This window comes from Vidua chalybeata, chromosome 1 (assembly GCF_026979565.1).
Source record: "Vidua chalybeata isolate OUT-0048 chromosome 1, bVidCha1 merged haplotype, whole genome shotgun sequence".
Classification (NCBI taxonomy): Eukaryota; Metazoa; Chordata; class Aves; order Passeriformes; family Viduidae; genus Vidua; species Vidua chalybeata.
In genome coordinates, this window is record NC_071530.1 from 29,937,883 (window position 1) to 29,953,001 (window position 15,119).

Genomic DNA, 15,119 nt, shown 5'->3' on the forward strand with positions numbered 1-15,119 from the left:
GGAGATGACATATGCAAAGGTTTGTACTTACCCTAATACAGGCTGGCTATGTTAAAAAAAAGAACCAAAGTGAAAGTTCTGGCTATTCTGTGCATGGAATTACCAGGTAACTTGCAGAACCATATTCCACATGCTGCAAATGAAGAAGAATGTTTCCAATTCAAATAATTTTGATAATCTCTTACCTAAAACTCCCAAAAGTTGGTAACAAAAATTTCATCGTTACCTCTCAATTTAATTCAGAATTAACATGTTTTCAGAGCTCAAGCTGAGAAAATTCAGCATAAAAACCTCTAAAGACTACTTTGGAATAATGTTTAAAAGTGTTATGGCTAGAAAGAAAAATACAGTTTTTTAAATCTACATTCCTTATTTCCATTTAGTACGTCTTGATTGCCAACAAATTCAATATAATCTTGTTCTCTACTTAAACCCAACCTCAGAATTAATTTGCAGACTAGTCTAATTCTAATATGCCAAATGAGAATTCCAGTTAGCCCTTGCTGAACCAGGTATCAAATTATTTAACTGACCCATGCAGATTACCCCAAGCCCAACATGCCATAGTAATTCAGAGACATGGCAAGTATCTCAAATTGCTGGGAAACAGTTATTTGAAACCTCTGAATACAAAAGTAGTCAAACGTATTTTGGGGAGGGACACACTATAGTGGTGTACATGTTTCAAGTGTTTACTAAAGCTTAGTTTCTTTTGAAATACATAACAAAAGTGAACTAATTGTTTTCATGATGTAATTTCTCTTCTTCCAAGAGATAAATTATGGAATTTGTGTCATGTCAAGGAAGACTGATGCTACTACTGAACTCTAAATAAACTTTAGCAATCACACTGCATTAGACATCAAAACCAAAATTAAATAATGTGACAGACTGAAGATTTAAATAAGCCACAAGACACATATAACCCTCAGTTAGCAAAGGGTAGATAATTTAAAGATTTTTTTTTTAAATAAGCTTATTATGGAGTGTATTTTTGCCATGAAATTACCCTAGGATAACAGGTTCAACAAATTAGAACTTCCAATCAGCTAGTAAACTTTCTGATATGCGTCTATATCCTGTAGCAAAAGTGGTAAACACTTTACTCAAAGAACTAACATCTCTCTAGCTCAGGACATCTTTTTGATGAATGTGAAACAGCTGGAATAAACACATCAAGGGTAACAATTGCGATCCCATGGTAGACCCAGCTGCTGCAAAAATAAACCCGGGGGGAAAGAGCTGAAGATTTAAAAAACCTGCAATATAAACCCATCTTACATCATACAATCCCATTGTTTCTGCTTCTTTTTAAAATACAGTACTCTCTGCAAACACTGGTCAAAAATGAATGTAGAGATTAATTTGTTAAGAAGTAAACTCAGTTTTTAAAACATTAAAAAAATTCAAAGAATAGGTGTTTTATTTAAACAGTAATAGTTTTATCTTTAGCGACCTTTCGTACCTGCTAGTGAGAAAGTTATTTGAAAAATAAATGGAGTCTCATACTAATCCTGTTAATACTTTATTAGTGTAATTTTTTAGCTTTCTATTGGACAGAACATAAATGCAAACTCCAAAAAAAATTCAGAGTCCTCTGCCATTCAGTAGAAGTGACCATGGCAGCCCATTTCATGTTCATTCTTTGTTACAGAAACGAGAGGAGGAGGAGGGGAGGGGAAAAGCATCAATAGAACAATTAGGCACACAGCTGACACTTACTGTACAATGATATGCACAAGTAATTTATAACAGCTTTATGAGTTTATGAGATGTGTTCTTCAGATTCTTCCCTTGTAATACATGAGCTTTGCTCAGGCGAGCAAGGATCACTGAGAACAAAGGAATTAACAAAGGAGTAACAAGTAAGACTTTTAAAACAAGTCCTTAAATAAACTAAAGTAACAACAGAATGCAGAATTGTTCACCTGAGAAGACATTTTTAACCTAGACTTCAGAACATTAAAAATTCATTTATTTTACAGCTATTCAAATACACATGCATTAAATGAAAATATTGCACAAAATTAAAATTCAGATTGTGGAATTTATATAGTTTCATTTTGGTACACATTCTGGTAGCACTTAAAATTAACTGTTTAGTTCTAGCAAACACCAGCAGCACAAGCTTGAGGATGAACCAAATGAAAAATTCAATTGCTCATTTTATCTTAAAAATAATTAAGGCTAAAACAAGTGCATTTGTTGACAGTGGCACAATTTTCAGCGGTCAGTCACAGCACCTAAAGGCCAGAAGATACACCCAGACGCTTAAGTGCTGTATATTAACATTCGGTTTTGGAGACTTCCTAGGATAATAGGCTGCATGGGTTGACAGCGTGGGTACTTCAAATTGTTGACAGGAACACCTTTTAAATAAAGATACATACAAACTCGCTTTAACAAAAAGTACTCATTTCTGAGAGTTCTTGCCAGCCAAGAGGCACCACTGAATTAGGAAGCCACATTCTGTAATTAAATACAGAAGATAAAACTTCAATACATATATACATATGCACACATGCCTATATAAATGTGTGTATAGGTATATGTAATAAATTCATTAAGTAAAATGACTAATAAGTATGGTGTATTATGTTTAGTTCACATTCCTAGAGATATTATTTTTTTTGTACAGAAATGTACCAGATAACTAAAAAATAATTTAAAAAAAGCCAAATTTGTATATTATCACTATCCTGTTGAAATTTTTCATGGTACCTACAGATAGATAAAAGGTTCCACAGATTTGACATAACAGTATTTGAACTTCCCATTTTCATACTGCTTCACAAATTCAGTGACTTAAAAGACATAAATTAGATTTGGTAGGATTAATGAGATATTTACTGTATCACCAAGAACAGCTGCTGAATGATCTTTCATCAGTCAGATATGAGCTATGCATGAGCACCCTCACAGAAGAAGATACAGGCATGTAAACAATAGGAGCTGGCCATGTTGATTACTTCACACAGAACTCAAGAATTTTGTTAAATTCAAAAGCATTTAACCATCACACTTCCACAGAACCTGCAGAGAGGAAGGGAGAGGGGCTCTTCTATATTTACCAAGTTGTCTTCCTAGGGATTACAAAAGAAAGGGATTTAATTTACAGCATTTAGTTCTGCAATAAAGAAAAAAACAAGTGCACTTGAGCCCATGCATACTGTATGAGAATGTTAACAGTACAATATGATCATCATTAAGTAGTATGATAAAAGGCTACATTTCATTAATAGAGTCCATGAGAAAAATTATCAATATAGAAGTGTCAGTCAATTTAACGAGGTCCTTTGAGAGCCTTCTATCTTGTCTCAGAATGCTTTCATCAAAGGTCTATGTTTCTCTCTTTCATAAAAGGACCATTTGCTCCCATTAACACACAAATTACAACAAGGATCCTTGGGATCCTTGATCCATAACTGTATTTTACCCTGTGTTTAGTGTTCAGAAAAAAAAGGGACTTTAAAAGATTACCTTCTATTCAGTCAAGATAGTAGTGCTCAAACAGTTGGGGACTATGAAAAAGAAAACACAAACTGAGATATGCTGTGGCCAAACAGGATTATTCAAATGTTACTATATTTTTAATCGGACAGAACTTCTTCCATGAAACTAAACAGATGGATGTGGGGCCTTGATGTCAAATTTTTATTAAAATTTTACATTATGCAAAAAATAAAAAAATTATTTAAAAAAATATTGTAGTTTTATTTCCTTTTTATTTTCATATATACACTGAGATGCATTCAGAAATTTCCAAGTGTTTGCATATGACTAATGAAATCTTTTACCTGTGAGGAACCAAGTAATTCTAGCATTTTTCCATATGAGGCTTACACACTAAAAGATAAGGAATCTTTCAATTCAGTAGGACATAGTTCTTTCACATCCCAAAAATGCTCCAGATTTTAGTGGGAAGTTGTGTGTAAACTGTGTCTTAGTGCAATTTCCTCATCTTCTAACATTATATCTATCCTCTTTGAAACATATATTCCTTTCCTTCTACAAATACCAACTTGACTTATGTTCCAATAGACCAATTGAACATAAACATGATGCTCCTTCTCCACTGAAGTTACATGCAAAATGTATGCCAGGTGCTGTAAGAGCAGCATACAGCCACTAAACACTACAGAATAATCAGAATGAATGGTTTGTTTCTACTGCACCTCTGCTTTTACTAAAACCCCCATTAGATATAAGGTTAATTTAATTTTCAAAATATGAAAGGTGATGCAAATATGGCATACAAGCCACCTTACCTCCACTTTTATTTAATAAATGTACTTTTATGATGGGGCTATAGCTATTTCTCCCTGCTCCTATCAACCTGCTATTCCACAGACTGCTTTTCCAGTTAATTCAGCCTTTACAGGAATGTTAAAATAGCCCTACAGAGCCTCAACACTTTTAACGCCAAACAATTCCACCTGACTCTCACACATTGCACTATCTCCCAGTGCCAAAACACCCTTTTCTTCAATTGTTTCACCATAGTTGTGCTTTACTTGAACAGCCTGGCACTTTGCATTGCTGGCAAAACATCGACTCAGGAACAGAAGGGATCAGCATTCTGATATACTGGGCCAGTTTTCTTCCCAATGTTGCATGAAGACGCACCAAATCATTTAAGACACACAAACCATTCTGGTCGTGGTTGAACTACAAGTGAAGATGAGAAGATCCACAGGTCTTACAGATGCATTAATAATCTAATATGTGACACTAGAAGACTGGTGCAGAAATGACGGCATGTGAGTTTGAAGCCCCAGAGAATCTGCCCAAGAAATTAATCCTGGACAAACAAACACCAGCTAAATGGATTTGAAGTGTCACCTTTTCTGTAAGGAAGGCGCTTGAGTAGAGTGTAGTCTCTGCTTATATCTCTGCATTTGCTTTGACCTTGAATGCAGTTTGTGGAACAGCTCAGGGAACTTATTTTGTGGAAATAAGGTTTCTAGAAATCTCTCCAGAAACACATACACCATTCTCTTATTCAGCTGACTATGCTGGAACATTTCAAAGACCCGAAGAATGCCTTTCCGTGTAGTCTCAGCGCCTATGATGTGCTTCAGTTCATCTACAAAAACAGAAGTCCCACAGAAGTTTAAGCAACATTCTACTTCCATGTTAACAACAAACTTAAACTGAATATTAAGTCTTTCAAACTATGTAGCCTGAAATCTGAGGTAACAGTGACTCTACACAACATGAATAAAAGTTCTCTTACAGAAGGGACCATTTCTGAAAATTACTTCACTCATACTCTACACATGTGGGAACCATATTTACAAGAAATCGGACTGGTTTGGAATATACCCATTTTAGGCACAACTTAATCCTCTAGAAAATTAATGCTGGGGTGGCTCTAAGAGAATTACTGAGATTACACGTGAAAATGTCCAATGCTTTAATAATTAGAAACCTTTTTATTTAAATACTGTTCATATTATCAAGGTTTCTGTGCAGTACTTAAAACAATCAACAAGAATCCTGACATTAATTTCAGTAACAATATATCATATGGATTATTAGGCTTTAATCCCAGACTCACTTACCTGGCATTACCTCCAGCAATTTGGTTTTCCCTGCCACTCTTGTTCTCATTCTAATAGCTTTGTCCCTCCGTGGAACAGTTTCTGCTAAAATGCCGTTGGGCCAAAAAGCGTCTCTGTAACAAAAGCAAATCTGTCAAAAATACATTAACATTTTATCAAGTGAAAAGCTCTTTTAAATCTCTCAAGGCTATCTCATAAAATAAATACAAGAAAATAATTTGCACACAACCTAAGAAAAAAAATGAAGAATGATGAAGAAGATGAAATTAAAAGCAAGTAGTACCATACACTCAATCAATAGTGAACATATACGTTTTGTACAGAATCAGAAGAAATGAAATTTTAATAAAATAATGCAAATCAAAACTACTCAAATACCACATAGTTCTTACATAAAACAGACCTAAGCCTTGCTTTTAGCAGGCTTTATTGCTGCTGAGGTTCTAGGTCTATTAATTGCTCCCTCAAAATTTTGAAACTAGCAGTTAGCCTTTCAACAAGCTAAAGCTGAGAAGAAATAGTTTCAGTGTAGTAGAAAGTCCAGTGCAAAAGACATGCCTCTAATAAGCTATTCTTCCTCAGTGAAAGATGATTTTTTTTCTGAATAAAAAGTAAGCATTCTTACAGTTTAATCAAAGAGTAACAGAACACTTGTAAAGTATGACCCTTCGGAGAATATATGACCCTACTTTGACTTTCACTCCAACAAAAAAAACCCAAAATATACGGAAAGAAAAAAAGTGTGTAACATTTTCTCAACACCAATGTAGAAGCCATTAAAACTTTTAGGATATTGATAGTTTCAAATTCAAACTTCAGTTCCATTGTATCTATCCAAAGTGAAACATTATCTCAGAGCTAGGGCTCTTTCTGCACTAATTGCTTGCCTTTAAAAGCAAGGCACGTACATGCCTTCATCAAGGCAAACAAGATATTACATCACTACAGTGATAAATTATGAAATTTCTAAGTATGCCTGTACCCTAGCTCTTCTAGACTGGTTGACAAATAAGTTTTTAAGGTAGAGGAGAAAACTTAAAAATACTCTTTTCCATGTGACAATTGCTTTCTCTCACTTAACGTCTAAAAAGCAGTGTATGATCCAGCTGTATTCTGGAGAATAATAATTTCTTCATGTAAGAGGAAAAGGAAGACATATTAGACATCAATTGGTGAGTGCTTTGTATTTAACATCTGTGATAAAAGACATACCTGAAGCGTTTCACTGCATCTGCTACTTGCTCGGGAGATGTCATCCAATCAACATGATCAACTATTTTTCTAAAATCAAAGCAACAAGTCTCTTATTTAATTTTTAAAGCAGGAAACCCATAAGTGAAGCATTTTAATGAGCATTCTAGGGAAAACAAAGCATAATTTAAACTTTTTCCAACTCTGTAAGTAGGTTCTATAATACTGCACAATAGGAAGGCAAACACTGATTCTCAAGATAGAAATCTAAGTTCACTGATCACTTCCTAAAGCTAAAGCTTTCTTCTCTTTGGATAAATATGTGATAATGAAGTTGGCTGCAAAGCTGCTGTTGCATCTCCTGTCAGCATTAGATAACTGGCTTGCTTCTAGACTACTCCTCTTCAGGCTCCTCTTCAAGGAGTAAGCAGAGGACCTACTCAGAATCTCAAAATACTTGCTGCAATGTGTACAGTTACTTCACAATCCTTAACAGGAGATACAGACTGATAATTCATCAACCCATACATATAGCTCTATATGGTGAAGGCCTTCATTCACCAACCCATACATATAGCTCTATATCCAAATCTAGGATGCTTACAGAAATGATACATGCATCTGTGTATCACCACAATCCCAGGACTGTTTCCCTAACTACAATTTGAATTTAGTTTTCTAAGAAACAGAACAAGATGATTTTTCTGCAGAATGCTATTAAATCCTAAGAACTTGCCAGGACAAGGTATGGCCATGAGTATCTGAAATGGTTCTAAATGCAGAAGCAAACTAGAAATACACTACAGCCATCTCTGCAATAAGGAAGCAGCAGCCTGTGCAGAAACTGCTGCTTATACTACAATCTGAAAACAGCAAAAAGTATTCAGAGCTGTTCAACAGGGCAGCATGTTCTTGGAAGTACAGTTCTCAAGACAGTTTTCAACTGGCCATAAAATTGAGAAATCCCTGTGCTATTTTACAACATAGTTACCTCATTACTGCTTCCACAAGTCTGTAAGTTTAACAGTGATGATAAAAACATCACAAATATAATTGTTAAGGGTGAAAAGAAATGACACAGTGAGGAATGTCCTGAAAAAAAGTAATAGGAAGCTCTTTCTCACCATCTAGAAATTAAGTTTTTTGATTCACGGCACTAAATTGAGAGTAACAATGCAGTTCTAGAATTTGTTGTTGTTTATATTTGCTCACATTTCAGAAACAAATTATTAGAAGGCAAGCCTGGAAACTGTATATTTCTAAGCTGAAGGCAAGAAGCATTACTTAATTAGCACTATTAACTGGCTTTGCATTTGCATGAATAAGTGTACATGTGAAGTACAAAGAACATGGAGTGGCCAAAACAGACCCCATAGGAGTCCTTTTTCTTTCCCACTTCCATCTTTTAAGTGTGAGAGCAAAAGCTTAACACAGCAACTCAGTACAGTTCACATAATTTGTGAATTAGTGTATCATTTGTGGCATGAAAGAGATGTAATCAGAAAAAGTGCAGAAAGTAATAAATAATATTAATAAAAAAAGGTATAGTGGTAAAACAGGGCAAAAAGCATAAATATTAAGTTACATTCACAGAAACGTGAACTCTAACACGTGAAAGTTCCTTTGTAAGTTCTCTGGCATGTAAAAGTTACTGGAATTTTTCTTTCAATAATGTTTTGTGTTTAATCTCCATTGTACACCACATTCGCACTCAGTTTATTGATTTTCTCCACGGAGGAATGCATGCAGATTTAAAGCACAATAATTTAGTATCATCAAGAAGGATGTATAGACAGATACTATACGGTGTCACTCACATGATTGCTCTATATAAGAAAAGCAGTACCTATTAATTGTGTCACCATATGTTGCTCTAATAAGTTGCTGAAGCAGATTTTTAATATTTCTTCTTAACCACTGATTTCTCTCCTTTAAATCAAAGACTTCATCCATAAGTAGGAGCATTACTCTCAGCGGAATATTGTCATCCACCTGACCACCAAATAAAAGAATAAAGAGTAAACTTTTATTTCAGTTCAAGAAAGATATAGTTTTAGAAGCTACTTTAGCTGTCAAACATTTCAGTATAAGCACAACAATGACAAACACTTTACTCTGTATTTTACTGTAATGTGAAATTGTCCCTAAATCTTCTACATCATTAGTAGCAAAGAAGGACTGAAAATTAAATATAAAACCAGATACACTGAATTTTTAAAATATGACAAGAAGAAGCAGCTATTTCAAAAGTCAACAGTAATTATGGAAGTTGAATAAAATTAATACATATAAGTATGTCCTAAAAAGAGACATCATCCCTGACCTCTTCCTCGTTGCTGTGCTTCCAGCTGCCTTACAGAAAAACTCAGGAATGAGCTTTTCTTGGGCACCATTTTCTTACGGACACTAAAAACAGTGACATTTCACTGCAATTAACTGCTTTTTATTTAGACATCATTGTAACCTGCATAACTATCCTGTGCTTTTATGCTTGAAGATTAAGAAAAGGATCATAATTTTACTTTTTTAGTAGATAATGTTACACAGATTGGCCTACAAAAAACAATGTTGGAAGGAGAAGAGAAAAAAATCAAAAAACTAAACGCCCCAGCCATAAAACACAGAAACAGTAGTACATGCACACTTCACAGTCATTCCAATGTTGTGCAAATCATTCTAGTGCTAGCAAAAATGTTCATTTTAAAAGGAAGTATGCAAATTTATTTTTAAAAAGTTTAGAACTGTTCTGATGTGCCTGGTATAGTGTCAGAAAACAATAAAAGTGTAGCTCAATACAGAATAAGTAATGAGTTTGGTTTTAGAAGTGTCAACTTTGAAAGGACAAACATCAGACTCACATTGTCATCAATTGGTGCTGCAACACGGCAATGTTCAGGATCTGAATAGGTTTTCTGCATCAGAGGTGGCACCTGCAATAAAAAAGGCTGTGTTAATGAAAGTAAAAAGTACTTTAGGGTATGAATAAATGAGAAAAAAATCATAAACAGTTTGGTTATGAAAATATAAAACAACATTTGGTCAACAGTAACTGCAAGCTAATATATACACAGCAGCTCTTTCACCTTCCAAAACTAATAATCAAGTCTGTACATTTTTGTATAGCTACCCAGATTATCAACACCTTTAAGACAATCCACATCTGATTTATCAAGTGCCTAGTGCTTCAACTGAAAAACACCTAAAAACTCTTATGAGACTGAGATTTCTTTTGATATTTCATGCTGATCTTGACTCCTGCCTAGTCAAGGGCTTCCCAGCAAGTACAACTGCAATTATATTGCTAGTCACACACCAAGGAAGTTTACTAGCAATGATAAAGTCCAGAGACAGTCATTTTACCCTGCAAGTAATTAAAAAAACTCACATATCCTCCCAGGCCCCAATTTATTATCCTCTTTCATGATTTAAGGGTTAATTCCCCCATCTCAGTTGCTGTTCTACATCTGCCATATATAACTGCTTTGATAGCACAAACCACAGACCTTACAGCTACATACAGGAAGAGGAAGACCAGAGAAACAAAGAAAAGATGAACATGTTCTGAACATAACTATTTTCATAGGACTTCCAAATTGCATACCATACTACCATTCCTCACCTCTAAAGTATTATATTTTATCAATGTAAGAGATGAGGGAAGATGGCAGGAAAGACAGAAAAAAAAAATTTAAACCAGAATTCAGCAGGGAATAAGCAAAAAAGGGGATATGTCTTTATTCTAAGTTTCAAAATATATGGTTTTTTTCCCCTAACTAAAACAGCAGATGCAGGAAATTAGCCGATTGAGAATGGTTAGTTAAAAATAAGCCAGGAATCTCATGTTCTTCTCAAGTTACTTTACTGAATTAAGTGGAGAACTGTAACAGTCTGTAGATGCTATCTTAAAACACGTTACTTAATTGCAAAGACCTCAATTTTTGCAGTAAAATCACTGCTGAACCTTATTAAAAAGATGCAGGTACAAAACAGATTGGTCTTCTGTTTAATGACTTGACTCTCCTATATAACATTAGTTTCAGTGTGTCAATAGTGACTCTTCTGTTGATTTACTAGCATGTATTAACCATCAATACATTCTTACCTTGAAAAATGATTGCTTTATGTCTTGTCCCAGTCTCTCTGACATTTTACCCATGTTGTCTGACATTTTAGTCATTCCCTCTGCCAGGCTGTCAGGGATAGACTTGACTGCATTTGATACGTTTCTCATAGAGTTACGCAGTGGATTTACAAACGTGTCCATCTGAAGGGGAAGATGTTTAACCAGAATTGTATAATCTATGAGGACACCAGCATATTAATACACTATGAGAAGCATGGCACAGAGAACAAGAACATAATAGTTGTTCTTACAACTCAAACTACTTAACTTCATTACAGAATGCAGAATAGAGAATACACTTTTAATTTTACTTCCATTTATATTTCTCATTTGTTACATCCCTACTGCAGCTATTCACATCTTTCAACAGATGTCTTCCTGAGTCATTTCCATTTCCCATCCCTTGGTTTTTCTTAGCTTAAATTTATTTTCCTTTTCTTCTCCATTCAACACCATTTCTCCCTTCCAAGCTTTCTACTGCCAGATGTTTCAATTCTGCTTTCAACTCTTCATCTTTGCAACATGCCTCTTCTAAACAGCACTGGAATAGTATGTATCATGGCAAGTATAATTTAAAACATAAAGTAGTTTCACAGAAACTGTTACAATTTTTCTTTCAGTATATACTCTGAATTCAGTCCAAACAGAAGCACAAATACAAGAGTGATGCCCTTTAAAAAGTTATGCTTATAAAGAATCTTGTAAGCTGGAAAACACATCATTATAAAAACCTTGATAAATATTTAACTATTTCTCTGTTAATTATTTCAGGAATATAGGCAGGACAGTAACTTGAGGTGACAATAGAGTTGCAGATGCTTTTTATATCTAAATTGCTTGAATTTTAGAAATGGCTACATTTGCAAAGCAGATGCTCACACAAACTGGTCAACTGAACAAAGAACCACTTGTCTGAAGACACTTCTGGTGGCTTAACAAAAACGATGAAGAACCCAGAACTCTGAATTTGACCAATGACTCTGGATGGTTACACCTAAATACATAACAGGTGCTTCTGAAGAGAAATGCATATTGTGTTTTGGGCTGAAGAGTGGAAAGCATGGTAATAGCAGTAAATACAGAGTAAAGAAATGAAAAAAGAAATCTGAGTAAGACTATAAAAAAAAATATCGCAGATGTCTGACAGAAAGCAACTTGCAACAAACACACTTCTAGACTAGTAGAGAAGTCTCAGTGGAATTCACTGGGTCCAATTTCAAAATTTTATTTTCTTGTCATACAAACAGATTTGCCTATTATAAAAATGGCAATTTTTTGGTTTTGTATGTCCTCAGATACTTTGCCACTGAAAGTTTTAAAGCAACGCATTTGCAAGATGTTTTCAAAGTGCTACATAGCTCTTTAATATCAGTTCAACATGTCTGTTTAATGCAATCATTGCATGAATGAATGCTCTAAAGTTCCCCTGACTGTACAAAACATTCTTACCTTCCGTGCAAAATCCCCCTTCCCTTTGCTGTAGGCTTTATTCTCCAGGAAGTCATACACATAATGGGCTAAAGCTGGAGAAGCTTTCATCATCTCAGGATTTAACAAGAGCTGAGTAAAATAATATTTAAAAGTTATTTTAATACATAATTAACAAGACAATCAAAGACATCACATGTAGCAATGTATTTTTTAATTCCTAAATTTTATTCCAACATTACAGTAGTCTCAAGATGGAAACAATGGGCTTCTTAGTAATTACCATAATTTTAACCACTATGGTAATTATAGCATCTCACAGAAAAATATACACCTTTATCATCAAACTGTCATTTCACAGTGCTTTACTCATCTTCATTATTTATTCTTAATATGTTCATTGACTTGTTCAACATATTTTAGTGCTAAATGACTAGAAAGTCCCTATGAAGGAAGACTTTTTTTGTTTGGGCTGATACAGGCTTTATCTGAACAGAGGGACTGTGTGGTTTGCTACACTGCTCAAGTGAGCACCACAGAAATCCTTACACAGCAGCACAAGAGAAAGTGACCACAAACATGTCAGCAGGAGAAGATCAATGGCATAAAGCTCAAAACCAACATACCTGGAACTTCATCAGCTCAGAAAAGCTGTGACAGAACTGGCCAAGAATAAACCAAAACACCAAAGAAAATGCACTTATAAGACAGTATCAAGTTCTTATGGTATATTATTTAGTTTTGCATACCAACTACAAAACAGCTTTTTTTTTTTTTATAAAAGAAAAATCCACAAAGGCAAGCCACCTCTGAAAAAATAATTCTAAGCACAGAGCTAAAAAAACCCAATAACAGCTTACCTGCAAATAAGCATTTAAATCTTTTTTCCTCTTTTCCAAAAACTCTCTGTCCATATTGTTAAATGTTTTTTTTCCAGGAAGTTTTAGTATATTTGCAAGGTTTTCAAACTAGAAAAAAAGAAAAGATTTTTTGTTGTTTTAAAGAGTTTCAAGTCTTCATATAAGGACATTCTATTCATCTATTCTTATGTATCATCTAACACCTGACAAAAAGAATTCTGCATCATGCCTGGAACTCAGAATTCTTGGAGAAGCTAAAGAAAGAGGTACGCTGTCAATAAAAAATGTGTGAAAATTCCCAGGAGACTATCACAGGTAAAATTTCATATATTGTGAAACTCTCTTTTGAAGTACACTTTTGAAATACAAACCAATAGTGTGCAAAAGGCTTAGGCTCAAAATTTATCATTATTATTATTTGGAATGAAGTTACTACAATTATAAGACTATAAAGAGTAAAGATTTTTAAGAGAACTTGTAAATCTTTCTAAAATCTCTTTCCTACCCTGATCAATTCTATTAAGGAAATAATTAAGCTTTTCTCCCTGAAGAGATGGCAGCACCTAGTTTACACAAAGGTTATCACAACTTGCTCTATATGTAATGATCTGTGCTTTTTCTCCAGGTAATGACAGTGATTGGCACTGTAGTCTTTGACACTGTACATCATTGACATGTGCTCTGATATAGTTTTGCAGGAAGAATGGCAGTCCCAGGGAAGGAGAAAGGAAAGAAGAGGCCCTAACACTTAATAAGGCTGAATATATTTGGTACAATGCACAAAAAATTAAAAAGTGACAAGAACAAAACTTGAAGAATCAGGACTATCCCCATATAGAATCCAGACTTCCTGTAAATAATATCCTTAAGGTGGTAAAGAGAGAAACATACAGTATTCTAGGCTTTAAGAAACAATATGGAAAGAGGTTGCATCCTTTTTCTCTTTAGAAAAAACCACAACATTACAGATTTAAAGACATGGATTCCATTCAGTCCTTGCAAGATCTCTTCTTGCATCATTAAACTTTGGAGGGCCACGAAGCTCATATGAAATTTATGGTCTGCAGGAAGCACCAAAGAATAGTTCTTTACAACTTCAGAAATCCCATTCCCTTGCAAGTAGGTCATAAGGGAAAATAACTGAACAGAAGATGGTCTAGTTTTCATAGTTTTAATTTGGACTCTTATATCTAACCAGAAGCAATATAAGCAACTAACAGCCTCTATTTTAAATATAGGTATTTACTTCAAATGGCATTTATTACATGACTGACTAAAGGAACTGGTGCGAATCTATTCAATGCTCTAAGGAAAAAAAACCTCAGATACTTTGAACTGCTTTGAACTACTTCAATTCCATTTTGGATCGACTATCTATTTTCTCTGAAAAACAGTCCCTGACCTTCTTACTGATTTTAAATCAATGATTCTAACTTTTACCCTTAACATGTCAATAAAAACGTCTTAGACAAGCACACAAGACAATAAGAATGTCTATTTTATTGTCAAGACAAAGCAAAACTGTTGGGCACATCTGAGATGCCACAGTGAATCACAGAAATCTGTTTACTTTTTGCAATCTTAGTGCTCTAGGTTAACATTTCCAGTCTCCGTAAATTCAATCAGACTTAGCAACCAGAAATGTTGAGCTTTCATATTTTGAACATCTTTGCTTTTGCCATTTATTTCTACTCATTTAAAGTTATGTTGGTTTTAAATGATTGTCCCATACCAACAGGATGTTAATTCACTCTAAGATCCATGATTCTTCAAAACATTGAATTAATTTAAGAAAATAAATTTGAAGGAGTACAAAAATTGGTATTTTAACTTTATTGACAGCACACTAAGACCATCAGAAATTCAAAGGAAAGTTGGACTTCATTCATAATTAATCCAAGTATTCAACATGTTTGCTTTTTTAACAAAGCCTTTTCAGTTTTTATTACTGCT

General features: G+C 34.3%; 1 protein-coding gene across 5 annotated transcripts in view; it reads right to left on the reverse strand.

The window, feature by feature from the left end:
• Positions 1-1,512: 1,512 nt before the first annotated feature.
• The window catches only part of SNX13 (sorting nexin 13), a 64,649-nt gene continuing 51,042 nt past the window's right edge, over positions 1,513-15,119 (reverse strand). For all 5 annotated transcript variants that reach the window (XM_053948137.1, XM_053948144.1, XM_053948130.1 and 2 more), the window contains 8 exons: positions 13,167-13,274; positions 12,328-12,438; positions 10,858-11,019; positions 9,614-9,685; positions 8,602-8,747; positions 6,777-6,845; positions 5,565-5,677; positions 1,513-5,086 (listed from right to left, as the gene is read on the reverse strand). In XM_053948137.1, coding sequence (XP_053804112.1) covers positions 4,839-5,086; positions 5,565-5,677; positions 6,777-6,845; positions 8,602-8,747; positions 9,614-9,685; positions 10,858-11,019; positions 12,328-12,438; positions 13,167-13,274 — 1,029 coding nt within the window. In that variant the 3' untranslated portion in view covers positions 1,513-4,838. The remainder of the gene's footprint in view (positions 5,087-5,564; positions 5,678-6,776; positions 6,846-8,601; positions 8,748-9,613; positions 9,686-10,857; positions 11,020-12,327; positions 12,439-13,166; positions 13,275-15,119) is intronic.